Source organism: Porites lutea, chromosome 6, assembly GCF_958299795.1.
Source record: "Porites lutea chromosome 6, jaPorLute2.1, whole genome shotgun sequence".
NCBI classification, from domain to species: Eukaryota; Metazoa; Cnidaria; class Anthozoa; order Scleractinia; family Poritidae; genus Porites; species Porites lutea.
Genome location: NC_133206.1, coordinates 35773153 through 35792355, shown reverse-complemented (window position 1 = coordinate 35792355; position 19203 = coordinate 35773153). Strand labels below are relative to the sequence as shown.

The window sequence follows — 19203 nt, the reverse complement described above, 5'->3', positions numbered from 1 at the left end:
AAAAAGTGAACAATCCGGTCCCAAATCTGCACATATGCACCCCACTAATAAGAAGAACAACAATTAGATTATAATATGGCTCAAGGGAAACCAGGTGATCACCACTGGGGGAGACTACCTACCTCATTTTAGTCTGCAAATCAGTATTAACAGTTGCCTGTGAGAATATTATGACCTAGCTTAAGGAGACAAGGCTAAATATAATAGGATACATAACCCTCAATGACGGGACATAGAACTCTTCATCAGAGTATTATGTTACCAGTTTTTTATCTGATTATATTTGATTACCTTTGATTATATTTACATAGATATTGCACTCCATAAATTTTTGGATTAAATTAATTAGTTATCTCAGGGAAAACTTATCAGAATAAATGAAATCAGATCAGTGTGGTGTATAGCATTTGTTTCTTGTATTCTACTAGAAATCTCCTTCTTACAGCATCTTGAATGTTAAAGCCAGTTGTGTTTTGTGTTCAGTTCAGTTCAGTTCAGTTTAGTTTATTGTGTTGCCAAAAGTTGTACAAAGAGAAGAAATTCTACAATATTTAAAAAACTATTGGCAAGGAAGCCTAAGGAAAACCACCCGGCTTATAAGGAATGGGCTCCCTCCCAGTTTGAAAACAAAAACGTTCCTTTTCAGTGGATGGCTTGACTCCAACAGCACGATAATAACTGGATATTAATTACAGTTAAAACCCGCGAGTAAGAACCTGAAAATTAAGAACCTGTTAGCCTAGAATTTGCCATTTATACCCCCTATAAACAAGAACCCGTTTAGCCTAGAAAATGAAAAACACGTTCTTATTTTTTAAAATCGTGTAAGTGAAATGCATCTGCAAAGCTGTGCAAAAATCCTGTTTGGAGAAATAGGAACTTGGCATTGCTGTGAAAATAAAAGGGCTAATTTATTGATGTAATTAAAAAATGGAGTGCAAGAGGTTAATATTGTTGTGTAGCATTTTGTAATACTGTACATCAATAAAACACAGCAATAAATCAGCATATTATGCAGTCTTAGGTACAGTGGTAAGCAAACATATAAAAAGGATCCCTCTTTTGATCTTAGAGGCAGTTTCTCTGTCAACCTCAAAGTTTTTGTTACAGTTAAGGCTAGGCAGCTAAGCAAAATATGTAACTGTGTATGTTATTTTTCTTGAGGGTGGTGGTGCTGGTGATGGGGGGGTGGGGATGATTGAAAAATAGGCTGATTACCATCTTGTTTTGTAGCTTTTTTTTTTTTTTACAGAAATAAGAATCTATATAAGATTCTAAATAGCCTAAAATTGTGGTAACTACCATTTAAATTAGAATCTGTTTAGGCTAACTCCAGAAAAGGTCAGTTCATACGCGCAGGTTTTTACTGCATAGTGCAACTACTGTAACCAGAGCCACTTAGACAAAGTTGACCAATGGGATTACAGGAAAATAACAATACATTCCAAGAAAGTTGGTCATGGGCCAATCAGCCACTCGTTAAAAAACAAAGTGTTTCTTAAAGGACAAAATTTAAATTATTGACAGCAAAATAATGTTTTTCAAGAGGGCAAAATGTTTCACCAAAAAACGTTTTTCTATTCAAAACTTTATGTAAATTTTAACACCCAGGAGACATTTTTGTTTGGCACAAACTGTTATTTTATCATCTACCAGCAATTTCATCACTACCAGCCACGCTTTGCATTAACATCATGACCTCAAGTAGAAAATTAACTAACATTTACATTGTTTGTCTGCATCATTCACTCTATCGGACCTCTCAGGAAACTTGAGCCTTCTTCAGCAGGTTCAAAAGGTCACATAGGCTGTAATTGGTTGATTTCAATTCATGTTGGTTATTTCGATTAAGATTGACAACTAACTTTCTTGGAATGTATATTGTTTTCCCGTAATCTGATTGGTCAACTTTGTCTAGGTGGCCTCGGTTATAGTATGCACACTGTGATACATAGCATTACTTTTAATTGTAGGCAGAACTTTACTTGCACCCATCTGTTAGTAATGGTGATTCAGCAGTGTTAAAAGCCTTGGAACAGTGCCGTGCTCGGCTAAGAGATGAATCATTCAGAATGGCAGAGGTCAGTCACAGTTTTTTGTCATCAAAGGTTATGGAAAGTTTCAATAGTTTACACTTTCAATAGTTTACACTTGTAATATAAAAATAATAAAAAAGTAGTATACAAAATTAATCATTTGCACTGGTAATAATACATATGAAAAAAGACAAACATCACGTTCCTGTAGAGAGGATTGTAAATTAGACTACTTGCAGTCCGTCTTTTCTCTTAAAATCCCTCTAGTTCTTATCTCATGCAGCGCGATTGCAAACCAAGACGTTATTATTACAATTGAGATGAGACAAGAAAAGACGGACTGCTGACTCTTTTGTAGTAAACAAACCCTCCATCAGCCCAGAAACGGAGTAACCGATTGGTCAATTGCACAGCTGTTGACAGAGCATTAACTGGTCTGTGGTGAGATTGCAAGCAATAAAATATAGTCACGTGTTACAACCAACTGCAAACAATAGTGAACCACGCAGTAATCTCAGTAATAAAACTTTTAAGGATATCTTACAGAAGGAAACTGCTGTAAATTTCCTCAAGAGAAACGAATTCTACCGGATTTAAAGAAAGTGTAATTTTTTCAGTTGTTTATGTTCGATTTATAAATTGTTTCGAGTTACTCGGGTTTAACTGATTAATTAAATTACCTTGACAGCTTCGTTGTCCCCAGACAGAACAAAAGAGTCAGCAGTCTCTTATTTTTTCTTCTCGGGCTTATGCCCTCGTTTCTCACGGCTCGCGTGCTTAGGTTTTGCCTGCAGTAACTTTGCAAAGAAAAACAAGAGACTGCTCGCAGTCTAGTTTTAAATCTAAAAAAAAGGAATAAATTTTGTATCATTGGAAGTCAACTGATGTTATGTAAACTCAAGAAATGCAGACCACTTATATGGACACCAAAGGAATAGATCCAAGTGTGTGTCCAGTTTACAGAGTAACATGTCCTTAGGGCGGAGGTACACAGTTTGATATCTTTGAGGACAAAACTGGCTGCCCATAAAAAAGAGTCTGCACGCATGATGTCAGCCTAATGGAGGTTTCTTCTATAGAGGTTACACTTCTCAGCTATTACTAGCCATTTTTTTAGTTCTTGCTTTCTCCCTTTTTTTTAGACATCTTAGTTATGCAGACACTTGAGCTTGTCCTTGAGACGTCTCTCTGGGAAGTGTTACTGTACTTTTTCTCTACTGTGTATTACCATTGATATTATTTCCTATCATTATACTGACTGACATATGCATGACATATACTGTTACTTACCTTCTTGTTAAATTCAACAAATAGAGAGAAGAAAAAGCAAGGCAAAATGAAGAGAGAAAACGTGAACAACAGTTAAGAGCAGCGAAAGCAGCTGAGGAAAAAGAGAAAAAGAAAGCTGAAAAGGAGGAAAGGGAAGTTCAAAAGAAAATAGCACAGAAACGTGAGAAGGTACAGATCAAAGGAAGTATTTTTTTTTTAAGTAGCCTGGTAGCTATGTGATAAAGTTTCTGTAACTTTTCATGTGGACAAAATTAATCTTTTTCAGGTTCCTTCTTTTAAGTATGGCTTTCTCCCACGATATCCCAGAATTCAAATTCTGCATGAACTGATATGGAAACTTGTTTATGGTAATGGTACTAACCAAAAGATGTCAAGTACAGTTGAAAATAGTCAAGTGGAAGGAAACTTTAGTGAAAATGATGAGTGCTTGAAGAACCTAAAACCCATGGAAAAAGTGCTTGATGAATACGGCAAGCCTCTCCAGGGCTGGTTTCGTTTTTGTGATGTTTTTTCAGTGATGCCTTTGGTGATAATTTGCAAAACAGTTGACATCACTGACGAAGTAGGTGTAGGTAATCTTGTCATTTATTATTCATTTGTTGCACAAAAGACTTGTGTTTCTGGGCACAGTATTTGGGGCCCCTGCAGTGAGTACTCCTTCAACTGCTGGCTCAAAATAATGGCTGGTCAATGGACAATGTCCAGACAGAATCATGGTAACTTGTCCAGCTCAAAACTTTACTTGCTGTTCATGTTGACTGATCATGCTCTTTATCATTCTTGAACAAACAGTCAAATCCATACCTGTAAATCTTGGTTTTTTTGTCTCTTTGTAAAAATAAAAATAGAAAATTACACAAGGATTAGTTAACGTTTTTTGCCAATGTTTTGACCGGTCAGAAACAAGCCTTGACCAAGCAAAAACTTCTTTGGTTGGTCATTGTGTCCGGCCTTCATCCAAAAAATTATTTTGAGCCCTTCAACGTGATTTATTTACTCTATTTCATTCATATGGGAAAACTCCAACTACAATGCAGTGAACATTTTATTTGAGAATCTACAGCAATTGATAAAAAATACTGGAAGTTACACAAACCATCAAGTAGCCTTTTGCCAATATACAGAGGCCTGGCAACACAATACTGCTGCTGCTGCTATGGACTTTTGTGTGCTGATCTCTCAAGGATAGCTGGTGATCAATCACTTCTAATGAAAGGGCTGAAAAGTACAAGGTTGTGAGAAAATGCTCAATTGAAACTGTTTAATTGCCTTTGTGCATTTTTGATGTCATATGTCCATTATTAACGCTTTCTTTTAATTTAATGTGCTAAAGTAGAGACTGATGAGGTGAAAAGCTTCCCACTTCATCAACATACCCCCCCCCCCCCACCCCCCATAGCCTCTCTCGTAACATGTATGCATGCTGATCATTCAGTTTTATGAGCTGCTTTCCGCCCTTAGATTGAAGGTTTTGATGAATATGTGCTTGATCCTGTAAAGAAGTACACTCTTCTTTGTGATCTTCCGCTGCCCCTTAGAAGCAGAATTACTGAACATAGGTAAGCCAGTAAGATAATATTTTAACAGTCATCTGAACTGAGGCCCCATTGAAGGAATAAGCATTATATAATACGGATTTTTTGCAGAAACTACTAAACAGACAACTACTGGACTGTAAAGCTAATGTCTTGTTTTGTTTTCCATTTTGTAGGAAAGTAAAATCAGCTCCACTGGATTTACTGGTTGTAATGGCTCAGATGGGTTTAATTACCCCTTCTCTACCATTTCCAGTCTCTCACAGAGATGTATGTAATGATTACGATTGTTTCAGCACTTTAGTATTTAAAGACAAAATCCTTCATTTTCATTTCAGTGTTGCAATAATTACAATCTAAATGTAAACACAGTTTCTGTTGTTCTACCAAACTTTCGTTGTGTTGTGGGTTTTTATCTTCTTTCAGATAAAGCTGTTTTTAAACAAAGGTGTTAAACTGCTGGACACATCAGTATCTCAGCCTGGCTGGTACACTGCTCGCCCACCAGATGGTATGACATCTTTTGCTGTACGTACCCATATGTTCACAAGCATGGCTGCTCTTCGGAGTTATTGGAGTGACCTAAAATGTGTCTGTCTCAACACTCCTTTGGGTAAGTGGAAAAGATATTGATTACAAATTAATCATTTAAGGCTTTCAAACAGCAGTGTGGATTAATTCTTGCCCCCTCCCTCCACGTCCTGCCCACCTCATTCGAGTTAAAATGATTTGATTTGATTTTTATTTAATGGCTGTTTTCTTTGCATTTGTATCCTTCCCTGTTTTCTAGCATCAAACCTCGAGTCTTCAACTTTTTTAGGTTCAGTCAGTTTCACTTGAAAGTAACCAGTTGATATAAATTAAATTCCAGTTGAGACAAACAACTTTTCTGTATACTCTGTATACTACAGTCAATTTGTTCGTTCGTACATTAACATTTTCAGGAGTAGCTCGTAATCTGGAAGAGAAAGACATTGAAGGTCGTAGAAATACAAAACTAGTTTCCCTTGCTAAGAAGGAGGTCGATGAAAACAGGGTTGATCTTCCACCTGGAGACCAACTTGGTGCCGGAGGGCTTGACCGTCGTCTGTTTGCCTACTTACCAAAGAACTGGGCACGGCTTGTCACCTCTCTTGCACTGCAGAAAGGAGTCCAAGAGAAAGAAAGGTCAGTTCATTGATAAGTTTGCCTGTTGTATAAAATAGCGTTCAAGTTTAAGTTGGTTTATTTTTAATTCGACAGTGTGCTGCACTTAACTTTGCACCCCTCGAAAAGTTTAATCCAAACCAAATTTGAGTCTTACGTGACACTGAAGTAACTTAATCTCTGGCACTTTTGGTATACTGTTGACCCAGTGTTGATACATTTCTATATATATATATAATTAGGACGTCATTACCGGCACCATCCGTCATCCCTGTAGCAAAGACAGGTGTGGATAACACAAATAAGTCTGGCAGTATTCGCGGTCCTGACCAGGGGAAGAAAAAGTCGTTTTTGAGCCTGGGAAGAGCAGAGATGAAGAAAAAGGCAAAGCAGCAGAAAAAGAAAGTTTCGCGTAAACGAAAAGCCGAAGGTAGGTTGATTTAGACTGTACTGACATGCTTACAACGTATTTATTCCTTTGACACATAAAGGAACAAAATGTTAAGTTGCTTCTGTGCATTATAATGAACAAAGATGTAGTTAGCCTGTAATTAAAATGACTTATCGTGTTGTACCTACCTACCTACACAGGCAAGCAAGTCAGGCAACGTGTAATCTAGATAAATAGGTTCTTGTGCGAAATAATAGTTTTTTACAGTCATATAATATTAATATGAATGTCCACATCTTGAAGGTCACTGTGTTTTTTTTATAATTGCAGATGCACAAAAATCTGAAGGAGTGAAAAAAATCCGAACTAATAAAGCGAAAACGTCTGAGAAAAAGAAAGATCGTAACACACATGTCAGTAAGTATAAAGCATAGTAACTTAATTTCGTCCACGGAACAAAAAGGGCTTAATGGTGTCTTAAACTTAGAATAATCGCAAATTGTATCTTATGTTTGCAAGAAAATGATGCAATGAACGAAGTATGAAAATTGATTTATTTTTCACTTACATGTAGTGAGGTAAGAGAGTAAGTGCAAAGCGAATTTCAGTTGACTGCAGACTTTGTATCAGTTATGTTTCAATATACACTCCATATTGCCTCAGTTTTGGACTCGCAGCATTCTAGTATCAGTTCTCAGAGTAAGATATCTCACCAAAGCTGTGTGTGTGTCGCTGTTTAAAGAAAAGAGGGTCATTTTTCCTTTGTCTTGTTTTTCTCTTTTTGTACCTTCACTAGCTGCTGTTGATGAAGAAGACAAGAATATTTTGGCAAGGAAAACTTGTGAAAGAATCCAGTTTTCAGCCGAGGAGGACAGTTGGGTAAATTAACGTTTTCACCTCATATATAATAATCTTTAAAAAGAATATTACAAATTTGGGCTTCCACAAAAATTAAGTACAAACAACGGCAATTTGCACATTACTACAAAGAAGGTATAAAACGGAACTAAAAATTCGACATCATCATTGCCGGGTTACCAACCCTAAGGCCGGTCAACCATTATAGCGTACCTCTGCCGGCGCGAAGGTAGACACACCACGAGTCATTAATCAACACCGCTGAGAAAAGGGCAGCTAAACTCATTCAAAATGGGACACTTTGGTATGGAACTGTTAAGGTTAGCACCTTGCATAACTCAGGTACAGGCGACACTTCGTTATTGTAAACATTCTCAGCCGAGAAACCATCTTCAATCATGCAACTCTTTCTTAGCAAATTCAAAACGTACACACGAATGCCGTGTCTCAAACGTATGTGAATTTCACACGAATGATTCCTTTATAGTCTGATATGATTTTCCCTTTCGTTTTTGATGATATGTAGTTACTGCTGTTCCATATTGCTCTTGGTATCATGAAGAAAGAATCGACTGGTTTTGGTCCATCTGTTTATATGAGAAACATTTTACACAAACAGTGTGCGGTAGGTAAATATGAGAAGACAAGGTGTGTCATTCTTAAATCGGAGGCGCCACCGGCTGCTACTGTCAGTTAGACTTTTGCTTACCTAATTTACGTACATTCCCTTCCCTGCCCTTCGAAGTGACTATAACAAAGGATGAACGGAACAGACGGACGGAGTAAAAAGGTTATGTTAAGGTCTACGCTATACCGGATAACTTATCATGCCGGCATACTATGAACACTTGTTCAAACTGCGCTGCGGTCACCTATCCCGGCGATATGTGACGCCGATCCACTTTTAAGATGGGCGCGGCGCAGCCTCGCTCTGTTACAAAATCCGAGCCGCAATCTCTGTTATAATCATGAAGCCCAGTCATCCGAAATGGTTTTCTTATCGGTGCAAAAGCTCAGTATCCGGTATAGTGTAGAGGTAGCCTAACTGATTTTTGAGGCGCACATGTTATCCTAGTATCCTTGACGGCATGTTAATAACTGATTTGAAAATTTACAATTGTTGTATTTTCCACTAAGTAAGTTCAATAATTCAGTACCAGCCATCGTTGGTCTAACAGTAGGAAATGGTTCGGTAATCTCCCGTGACTTGCAAGTTGGTGCGTGTTTTCCTTTTGACGTAGATGTAATTCCATTGCAAAAAAAAAGAAAGAAAAACGTTTTTACCTATACCCTAACCATTCAGATCAAATGTCGTATTTTAAGTGCTGTGAATTTCTAGTTTAGTAACTTGAAAACATAAGGGACATGGGATGTTCAAAAGGCAAAATACAAGATCACTAATAGAAGGAATTTAAGAGTGTTAAATTTGGAGATTTTTCAATCTTGTCTCACTCTATGAGGCTACCAAACATGTGCCATTTACCTGGTGCAAGGACCAGTCAGTTATTCAACCTAATTTTATCTTTGTTGTTTTGTAGGCAAGTTTTGATAAAACAGCTCCCAATATTCACCGCAGGATTTTGAAACTGATGAAGTATCCTCAGTCGCAAATGACTGTTAAAGTTTGTTCTGTGGAATGTGCTCATGATAAGGTGCGCCTCCGGAATGTATTACAGTATTTCTATTTATATGCTCAACTGAGATTACGAGTCGTTTCGGGGCGTCTGAAAATGCAACTTAGCCGGCAGTTGGTAAAATAAACGTCAATGGCACACCATAAAAAAAGTATTTTTGAGCTTTTTTGTCATTGATGGGATGTTGTTTCTGGCTTAAAACGTTAAACTTAGTACCAGGTGAAACAGCATCTATATGTTGATTTTTTTCTTTACTGATTAATCGCCATTGTCTTACTCAAAATGTTCTGGAACTGTTCATACGTTTTCAAGTTACAGTCTTGTTTGTTTTTCTCTTCCAGCACAATATTGTCTTATCACTCTCATGCGATGTGTTTTGCTTCTCTTCTACAGTCATTCCAAGGATTTGACGATCCAAATGCTGATTTTGAAAAGACATTTAAAGAAGTAGTTAAGAGGTTAAGGCAGAAGTTCAGGTTAGTTTGTTACCTTCCAGGTTCCGCAATATACTATTCAGTTGTTCAGTCTAGCTGTGCAGGCACACTTCAGTAGCACCGACTTTTGTCGTATGAATATCGCAATCTCTCAAGATCTCTCGTGTGTGGCTAAATAATTTCCCCGCCTTTATGTTACTCAATAATGCAACTGGCTCACATTTTTAGAGACCTGTAGCTACATTTTCTTTAGTAAACAATTTCATGGTAAATAATCTACCAAAAGAGTTTTAAAAATCTCTGCCATACGTTCTACAACAATCTCTTCCCACTAAAGAAATAATTTTAAAAAAAGTCATTTGATCAAATTCTTCGTACTTATGGTTCCTTTTTCCTTCCTTTTTTTTTTTTTTTTTGCTCGCCTGATACAGCACTTCAAGTTTGTCTTGGGATGGAGATGGCACTTTAGTTGCGTCGATAAAAGAGCTTCATGACAACTACAAAGTTAAACCACTGGTTTCTAAGGATGTAAGTATTACTCTTGGATTTAGCTGAAGAGTAAGATAAACCAATGAATGTATTTTCAAGGAAAACAGTTGTTGTCAAATTTAGTTATAAATGTAATGTGCCACTTGTTGACAAATTTAAACCAATTTAGTGACCACCTCGTTTCCAAAGGATCATTTAGCTTTCAGGTTTTGACCATTCTCGTATCCCGAGGCCGCCATCCTTTTGATCATGATTCGAGTTGCGTTTACGTTGCTGACCAAAAGAAAGGCGAGCTCTGTGAACAAGAGTTTTTCTTTTACTGAGTCTGGTGCGCGTGCCCAGTTTTATACCCACATCCAATCATCAATTGACGAGCGGCTTGTGGTGGAACTAAGCCTTATTTGCTTGTTTTGTTTCAGGAATGTCTGTCAATGAGTTCTGTGATCAAGACTGTCAGTGATATTAATAAAGCAGCTCTGAGGGATCAGATACAGGTTTGTAAACTGAGGCTGTTGTCCGCCAAATAGAGCGCTCATTTTCCTCTTTGTTTTCCCTTCTAGGTCTTTGGTTTCGGGTGGTAGGTTTTTGTTTTTGATTTTATAGACACCCATTTTTGTGCATATAACTACTTGTTATCTGTCTGCAGGTCGTGGCATTTCAGATGGTTTAAATTGTGCCCCTAAAAAGGAAAGAGGCGGAAGTGCTGCTAATCAACGTGCTTGATTTGTTCTCTACAGATTGCTTTAACAACACCCCGAGAAATATACGATGCTTACAGAGTGTTCCAAATGTTTAACTCTTTTACTAAGGTAAGCTTCTTTGTTATTTTTCAGTCGCTGTCGGTGTATACTATTGATCACTTTCACGGCTCTTATTTGGGTTGTTCCTATCCGTTCTATTTCGCCCTGTTACATGGTGCATCTACTAAATCCTGGTTTATCTTGCTGCTGCTCTTGGCGTATCTGGCGTTTAAATGTGAAGCTACGGTAATGGAGTCCAGACAGACGGCCTCAAGGCCCAAGGGCCCGGATAATTCGTTCAAAAAATGCCCTGCATCTCCTCCCGCTCCCGCTACCCCTTGGGCTGGATCTGCCACTGCATGGTGTCATATGAATTAACAAAGCATTAAAAAAAGCAATAATAATAATAGTACTAATGAAGCTGGTGCATTTTTAGGTCCATTTAATGGCTCATAGTTTTTGTCGTTATGACTTTGCTTGCTAGCTATGTTACACTCATCTCGTTACACTGATTGGTTTAACCCAGGCTACTGTTGCCTACCTATAACATGCAATTAAAACTGTAACACCGAGTTATTCCTCCTTAACGTTTCAGGTTATGATAAATTTAAGGTTGCCTTTTCTTCCAACAACACTGTAATTTTCAAAGTAGCTCACAAACGTAATCCGTGCATGTTATTCCTTAGGAAGAACTTACTGATGTGTTTAAAGAGATGCAGAAAAACAACCTGGTCAGGAGAAGGGTAGGTTCAGTTTCTAAGTGCAAGAGTCACGCTTCCCTAACGGGTTTTCCGTTCAACATTCAATCCTTTTTTGCGTTCTTTTTTGGTTATGTTTGCTTATCGGAGATGAAACGAGGGTTGCGTTTTAGTTACAATACAGTTTTACCTTCCAAAGCCTATTACAAGTTGTTGGACAGGATAAGTGCTGGTGAGATGATGACCCTGAGTATGTTGTTGTCATGAAGGTTTGAATGAATAATTGAATGAATGATTTATTTAATGTCGAAGACGTGGGAAGTGTTTGCACAATCTTCCGAGCCAGAGGCTCATGTTAAAAACGCTCGACAAACTAAAAAATACAAAACAATAAAAATGTGAATTATGCATATACAGATATTAAGAAAAACCTAAAAACATCGTAATTTTGGGAAAATTTTTTAAGAAACTATTTTCTGGAAAAAAAAAAACTAAAAAAAACTTAAGAACATGCATTAAAAATAGTTTAAAACGGACTAATCTTTATAAACTGATTAAAATATTAAAAAGTATAATTAAAATGAAATGACGAAATTCAAACTGATCATCAAAAAGTATAATTAGATATGATTATATATCTACAAACTAGCCCAAGAGTATGTAAAAATGTAAACATAGATAAAGTTATATACAGTTCATACACTGGCACCCTGTGAAATTGACATTATTCATCTCTGACGCACTGTATGTATTGTTTGTTTCTCGCTATTCCTGTACAGAAAACAATCGAGGATCCTCAGAGCAGCAGTCAGTTTTCTAGGTCCCTACCTTTTGCTTCAATGACTTACCAGCTCAGTCCTCTGTAAGTTGCTCTCGGCTGTTTCTTGTTTTTTGTGTTACTGTAAACGAGAACATGAGCCGTCTATTGTCAACAAGAACAGATTACTGCAGAATACATCAGTACACAAAGTGTTCCCTGGCGCGTACAGGGGGAACCTGAACGGATTTACACATTACACCATCTGTCTGCAAAGTTCTCTAACAACCAAAAAAAAAGGAACTCTTATTTCTCGAGAGAAAACAGTTAATATGGGTTCATTTACATTTTGATAAGGTTAAGTAGGACGATGTATGTCACACTTAATACCTAGAGAGCCTGCCATAATACATTTGACCAGAAATCATCATTGTTTTGCAATTTACAACTGTTCTACTCAGGTATCACCGTCTGTTCTTACAAGCTTTCAAGTTGGTTACATTGCACAAAGATTGTGCAAAGTTCTGGACTCGGCTTGTGAAAGGAGAGCAACAGCTAGCACAGCCTAGCTGCCCAGGCTCCTTAGAAGTCAACTCTAAGAATACTTGTGGTGGAGACGTGGCTTGTTTTCTCTCTCTTCTGGCAACAAACAAGGTCAGGAAATGTTTTGATACCTGAAAGGATTTATCTCCAAATCATCACTTATTGTTCGCTTCTTAAAATATCAAACTAATCTCAAAAGGAGTAGTGGACCTTGCCTCTTTGAATATGTGATGTGCACCAGCACAGCACAGAACTTCATGTTTGCATAGCTGAGGCTTTAGTGATTGGGCCGGGCGCGATCAGACAGCCTTAGGAGTTAATGAAGATTCAAGTGATATCGGTATAACGCAGTAATGTGCTGATGACATACGTTGAAATGATGAATAGGAAACATATATAGAACGTTTTTTTATGTGTATTTCACGTACGATCCAAGAATGTAGAATGGTTCAATGGCAAACGTATTAGATAACTTGGGATTTTTTATTTTGCTTTTCGGTTTTAACAAATCATCATTGATAAGAACAGATTTTTATCTAATTTAAACTCAGGTGTATGTTGAGATGAACATTCCTGATACCATCCTCAACATGGATGCGTCAGGATGTAACACTAATGTACAGCAACAAGCATATGAGGACACAGTTGAAGTGAGTACGCCCAGCATTATAACACTTGTCGCTTATTCGTAACTTTTCTCTTAGCAGTTGTGTTTGCCACAGCTTTTCACTCAGGGTGATAAAATTTTTTTTTATTGAAGACAAGAACATCATTTTCCTATTTGTAATTGTGTTTAATATTACTTCATTGCCAGGTACCAGCTGAGGTGACCAATAGGGAGAATGGCGATGTATCACTGCAGAAGAGAAATAACACAGGTCCTTGTCAAGTACCTAAACAAAATAAACCAGGTGCTGATCATGTGTCTCCATCCACTGTCACCTCACCACAGAGTGGGGAGACTGGGGAGAGTGGGGAGAGCGGGGAGAGTGGTGGAACATCTCAGTCAACTTCATCAGTGATGAATAAAGGCCCGGATTCAGTAACTCAGTCGTATGTTATCACAGAATCCCCCGAAAGAACTGACTCTGGTCCATCAACACCAGTGAAGGAAAAACCAGATAAACGTAAACTTTTAACCTTGAGTGTACCTTCTTCAACAGTGGCAAGATTCACCAGTCCTTACGATCTTGCATCTGCGAAGGAAAGTGGTGACTTTCTGAAAAGTTGCCCTGAGACTTGTGACGAGGAACCCAACACTTCTGAAGTCAGAAAAGTAACTACGGTTCCAGTCGCATCTCTAACATACAACAGCTTCACATCCCGATCATCTAGAACAGCCCTAATGTTAGCAAGGGGCGGTAAGGATCCCTATGTATCTATTAACCAGCTGCCAGCTAGGCCTTTCAATACACACGACTTTATGACTTTATATCACATCAAAAATGTTGTTAGATTAAAAGATGACAGTGATGGAAAAGTGCAAAATGAAGCTGACGCAGACAGAATTACAAGTTCTGATAAAGAGCCTGGACCAGGAGTTAGAGTAACATCAAGCAAAGTGACAAGTTTAGGGAAAACAGCTCCTTTCAGTCAAGACGCAGTTAATGATGCTGTCACTTCACCTGTTATTGTCACCAAGAGTGAATCAATAGAAGAGTATTTGCTTCGGATGAAAACGGAGTTGGTTTTTAGTGAAGTGGATACTACTTTGTCCAGAGATATTCACCATCTTGTTGACGAGCGCAGAGAGTTTGGTTTTCCTGTGGTTCAGTTACAGGTAGGTCATTAGGACCTGAGGCATGATTGCGAAGTTCAGACTCAGTTCAGTCTCGCTGAACATCAAAAGCTGTTTTTTAATTAACTGACCTTGATTTGTTTGATGTTGTAGGAAAAATTCTATAAGAGCCATGAGCAAGACTTAAAAGCATCACAGTACTCACTAGATGAACATGTACAGTTCTTGTGTGCAGCTAAACAGGTACCTGAACCACTAGACTTACTGAAACGTGGATGAAAAAAATTCTTGCTAATAGCGTCTTCACAGGCTTCCGAGCCATGAGGCTCATCTTAAACACTTTCGACACGCTAATGTTATACGGAAACTATGGTACATAAAAGTGAACGTATACAAATCATCCTGTAATCATTTTTAAAAATCTTTGCCATATTTCAGATGTACAAAGTCGGCTTTTATGAGATTTGTCTGGTTACTTCAAGCTTCGTGAAGCCGTGGTGTGTAACGTTACTCAAGGTACAATTTTTTAACGTTATTTTCTGCTTTCTTCCTTGCTTTTTTGTAACCCTCCAACTTTTTCCGTCCTTCCGTTTCGGTGCCACAAATGGCTTGAAGAATTTAGTCTACCGGCAGTTTCCGGCAGTGAATCGGACAAATATTCAGTGTTTTCAGGCAAATCGCTCATTGCTGCTGCAGTAAAAAATGTCCAAAACCATTAAGCACTACCAATCCAATCATCTTCCTGAAAAAGAAAAAAAAAACAGCGTACCCGGCATTGCGTCGCGGCGGCGTCAACTGTGGATTATACGGCCGCCTTTTCCTTCTGCTATCATTTTCCTAAAATTGGTATTTATAAATATGTAAATGGAACAAATTTGTTTAATAATTATCGTCTTTATTTGTATTTTATTTAGCCCAAAAGCAGTTCCAAAGAAGCCCCAAGCGTGATAGATGTTGAGTCATCAAACAGCAACAACGAAGAGGCGGGTGATATTACGTCATACGAAGGAAAAACAGAAGTTATTGGACAGGATAATAATGGTTTGGAAATAACAGGAATTATCACAGAGGATGCAAACACGTGTGAGAGAGACCAGCCGCCTGCTAATCCACAACTTAGTACGGAATGCAGTGCGTCACCTTCAATTGATTCGAAAGGAGCAGATGGAGATAACGATGACAATACAAAAGACGAGAATGAAACAACCAGTTTGTCCTTTGATCCAGTGGCTGGTTTATTATCCAAACAGACGGAAACGCCAGGCGTGCAAAAGAAGAAATCCAAAGATAGGTTAGTAGCAACTATACATATCGATCAACCCAAGGATACAGCTCAGTTTAAATACTCATTATTCGAGTCGCTGAACAGTAAACGAAAAAAGCTCGTGGAGAAGAGGTCCATACAGATTTTCGTTCGAGGGTTACACAGACACCTTTCACCCATACCTACAATAAAAACCTAGTGAAAAGCATGAAGGATTCGATCATTAGCCGTCGCAGAAGCAACTGGCGATTATGAATGGTTTGAAGAGGAGAAGAAAATAAGCGCCAGGGCTCGATAGTACTGCGTAGTTTAGACATCGTATTGGTAGCCACGCCAGACCCCTTTTCCAGCTTTTTGTTTGTTTTTCCAGGCTATACTGTAGTGATTTATACGCAAGACACGGAACGCGTGTTGTGTCGGTGGCTAGTGGTGGGTATTTACCTCGTAGCTAACGCGGCCTCGGCAAATAACCACCACTAGCCATCTCCACTTCGGTGAATAATTTTTATTTATGTGTATGATATTTAGCCCTTCTGACCTCATTTGAAAGTAAGAATTCTTTTGTATTTTGCAAATGCTATCATACATATTTAACAATTATTCCACGAGTGCGCGTTGGATATGAGATGGTAGATACGCGCCTCATCTCATATCCAACAAGCGCGAATAGACGAGTACAGTTACCACATTTGCTGAGCACGGTTATAATGGCTCATATGTCATGATGGCTAAGCCAGGCAGAGCTCTAGAATTGCATTATCCAATGATTCAGTTTTTAATAAAAAAGAATATATTAACAGGCGGCCATTATAACAGAGGTCTATACTTGACTGGGAAAAAGCTTGATAATTGATATTCAATATGTTGCAGGAACTTTGACCGCTACTCAGTGGTTTGTCGTCCGTGGATCACAATTGATGGCACCTCAAGTAAGCACTTACTGCGCATGTTCAGGGAAATGGTACTTATGTTAATTCTGGACAATCCCGGCATTCCAGAGGTGAGTGGTATGAACAGCGTGCAAACAACGGTGGAACTGATCGGTTCCTAACGTGAAACATCCGTCTCCTGCACTGATGCCATTACTTCAGCATGATAAGATTATCATTTCTCCAGGTGCATTTATCTCACTGGTTACGTCTGTTGATTAGACCAAGGATTCAATAATCGAAAGTTGGAATTTTTCTCTCGTCAGGCTACTGCTCTCTTTATGATTCACGCAAATCCCTGCGTAGTCCCTAGGCCCCATTTTTTCCGCGCAGCCTGTGCGTTTCGAAATGCATTGACCGAGAAGGCCTGGGAATACACCGTACAGTTGGGTGGAAGCGGACTGAAGGAGTCACTCGTTTGAATATTTTTTGATAGTACTTGAGATATTTGTGTAGTCATGTCTCGCCTGTTATTACACTGTAACGATTTTCCATTTTGGTTAATGACTATCAACTTTTGCGTTGTCGCATTCCAATTTTTTTGTTGGCGATGATCGATGTGTAAAAAATAGATAGTGAACTGGGGCCCATTTCTCAAAAGACCCGCTGACTTTTCGGGCCCGAGGGCAAATTTTAAAATCAAACCTGTTGAATAGTAGCACAGTTCCTACCCGACAAACCAGTCAGTTTTGCTTTGTTAACTAATAGTTTCATTTAATCATTACTCTGCTCTTGAATGCAAACTTGGTAAACATTAAACAAGAAACGGACTTTCAAGAAACGGGCCCCTGGTCTCCAAACATCTCTTAACATACAAAAAAATTGAGTTCTGCAAAATATCACCATTCCAAGATCGCAAAATTAGGGCCAACAAAGCAGAGCAAGTGACGTAAAATCTAATCTAAACTGTAAACCAGCAGGAAAAGGAAGAGAACTCGTGTAGTCGTAGCCTCTAGCTGGCATATTCTCCTCTTCCCCCTTAGGTAGTTATAGGTCGCACCTTTATCAGTTTTGTGTTCTTGGTATGTACAGGGTCAAATTGCTAAACATGTGTTTGAAGCACTACGGCCTGCGGCATTACAGGATATCCTCCAGGTAATTTAGTCACCTCATCCTACTCAACAAGGTATTGTAAGTGAACCAAGTACTCTAAAGAGCAATGCAAATTTTGACTGCCTGTAGTAATTGTCGTAAATAACGTTCAACGTGGTCACAGTTTTGGTCATCAGATTCTCCCCAACATGTCGAGGAGCCTTCCTTGAAGTTCTCTCAATACTTAAAAGAGTTTGGGGAAGAAATATCAGTCTCTTCACTCAGCCTGCGCTCAGTGCAGTGCCGAGTGTCACAATGTTTTAACTGTTCTATATTCTGTTTATTGTTGTAATACCCACTTCATGATGAGCAACAGCATAATTCATCTAAACTGTGTCTCATTGACCTTTGACATCCCTTCTTTGTATCTTAGAGTCTTATTCAGGATGGCTGCATCGTTAAACACTTAAAGCAAGTGCCACCAAAGATGGCTCTTTTCACTTCGTCGGAACGGCAAGGTAAGCTGAGGCTTTGAATAGTTATACATCGGATAAGCGGAGTTCCACGCGCGCGCCATCTATCCATTAGCTTGGTGGTCACGTGACCGCACGTCCTTCCACCCGTCCCTCCGTACCTCAGGGCAACCAATATGAAATCTCACACTTTCTTGCTCTTGTGGGAGGTTGCAACATGATGTTGTACACCAATGCTGTGGTCAATTGACAGCTGTCAAAACAGGGTATCCGCTGTCCTATATAACATGATTGATCGTGGGCTCAGGTGTCGACCCATCGTGGTTGGGTGTTTCTTTTTAAGTTATTTAAGTTACTAGTTTTCAACTGATCGCAGGCTCAACTCCAAGTGGATTTCTTTGCAAGTTTGTTTGAAATGAATTATGAATTTATTAACGGAAGCGGAAGCTCCTAGCCCGTTGGCTTAATCTGCATATTAATCACATTATTAATTAGCAATCTTCTTACTATAGCTAACGTTTGGGATTATTACTTTATTACTTTACAGAGCCAACTACAACAATGGCTTACTACACGCCAACAGTTAACTGCATTTTTAACTTGGCGACAAGCAGAAGGACAGGCTATACGTGATGTCTACCGGCTCCCGTATTTTGACTTCGCAGTGAGACAAGACAGGCATTGCTGTGTGCAAGGCCGACATACTTTTTGAGATGATAAAAACATGTTTTAATAATTGTCAGATTTTAGTTACAGGGAGATTAAAGTTTGTCATGTATTTGAAAGTATGTTTCTGAAGTTAATGTTTAAAATGCCGTATTATTTTTGAAAGCCCAGGTCCGTTTGTACTTGCCAGCATCTACGTCTGAAGGCAAAAAAAAAAATGGTTTCTGCCCATGTCCGAACGTCCAAGATTTGAAAGGAACTTTAAGTTCTCTATGGAAAAGACGTTAAATTCGCGAAAAAACGGGAATATATCATCATCATACACAGGAAATTCCTTATGTTGTTCAGATGTTTATAATTTAGCTCAAAAATTTCGTTCAAATTGTCAAGATTACTGGTCACGCTGGACGGAGGAAAGTTGTCACGGGCAGGCGAGTTATCTCCAACAGAGCGTTTACGAGGCAGGTAGGGTAACCTTATTGCTAGGGTAACCCTAGTACTCAGGTATGGTTACCGTAGCGCTTGGGTAACCCTACCTGCCCTTTTAAAC

At 38.7% G+C, this 19203-nt stretch overlaps 1 protein-coding gene across 1 annotated transcript in view; it reads left to right on the top strand.

The window, feature by feature from the left end:
• LOC140942282 (general transcription factor 3C polypeptide 1-like) overlaps positions 1–18767 on the top strand; it is a 37624-nt gene extending 18857 nt beyond the window's left edge. Inside the window, exons 14-41 of the mRNA XM_073391242.1 lie at positions 1974–2081; positions 3351–3494; positions 3592–3888; positions 4788–4885; positions 5038–5131; positions 5288–5474; positions 5806–6028; positions 6250–6437; positions 6729–6815; positions 7195–7277; positions 7783–7881; positions 8795–8908; positions 9284–9366; positions 9756–9852; positions 10233–10307; positions 10551–10622; positions 11240–11296; positions 12031–12113; positions 12470–12662; positions 13103–13201; positions 13366–14331; positions 14443–14532; positions 14728–14805; positions 15204–15580; positions 16424–16553; positions 17515–17577; positions 17948–18032; positions 18535–18767. Of these exons, the coding sequence (XP_073247343.1) occupies positions 1974–2081; positions 3351–3494; positions 3592–3888; positions 4788–4885; positions 5038–5131; positions 5288–5474; positions 5806–6028; positions 6250–6437; positions 6729–6815; positions 7195–7277; positions 7783–7881; positions 8795–8908; positions 9284–9366; positions 9756–9852; positions 10233–10307; positions 10551–10622; positions 11240–11296; positions 12031–12113; positions 12470–12662; positions 13103–13201; positions 13366–14331; positions 14443–14532; positions 14728–14805; positions 15204–15580; positions 16424–16553; positions 17515–17577; positions 17948–18032; positions 18535–18620 (4356 nt within the window). The 3' untranslated portion in view covers positions 18621–18767. The remainder of the gene's footprint in view (positions 1–1973; positions 2082–3350; positions 3495–3591; positions 3889–4787; positions 4886–5037; positions 5132–5287; positions 5475–5805; positions 6029–6249; positions 6438–6728; positions 6816–7194; positions 7278–7782; positions 7882–8794; positions 8909–9283; positions 9367–9755; positions 9853–10232; positions 10308–10550; positions 10623–11239; positions 11297–12030; positions 12114–12469; positions 12663–13102; positions 13202–13365; positions 14332–14442; positions 14533–14727; positions 14806–15203; positions 15581–16423; positions 16554–17514; positions 17578–17947; positions 18033–18534) is intronic.
• The last annotated feature ends 436 nt before the right edge of the window (positions 18768–19203 follow it).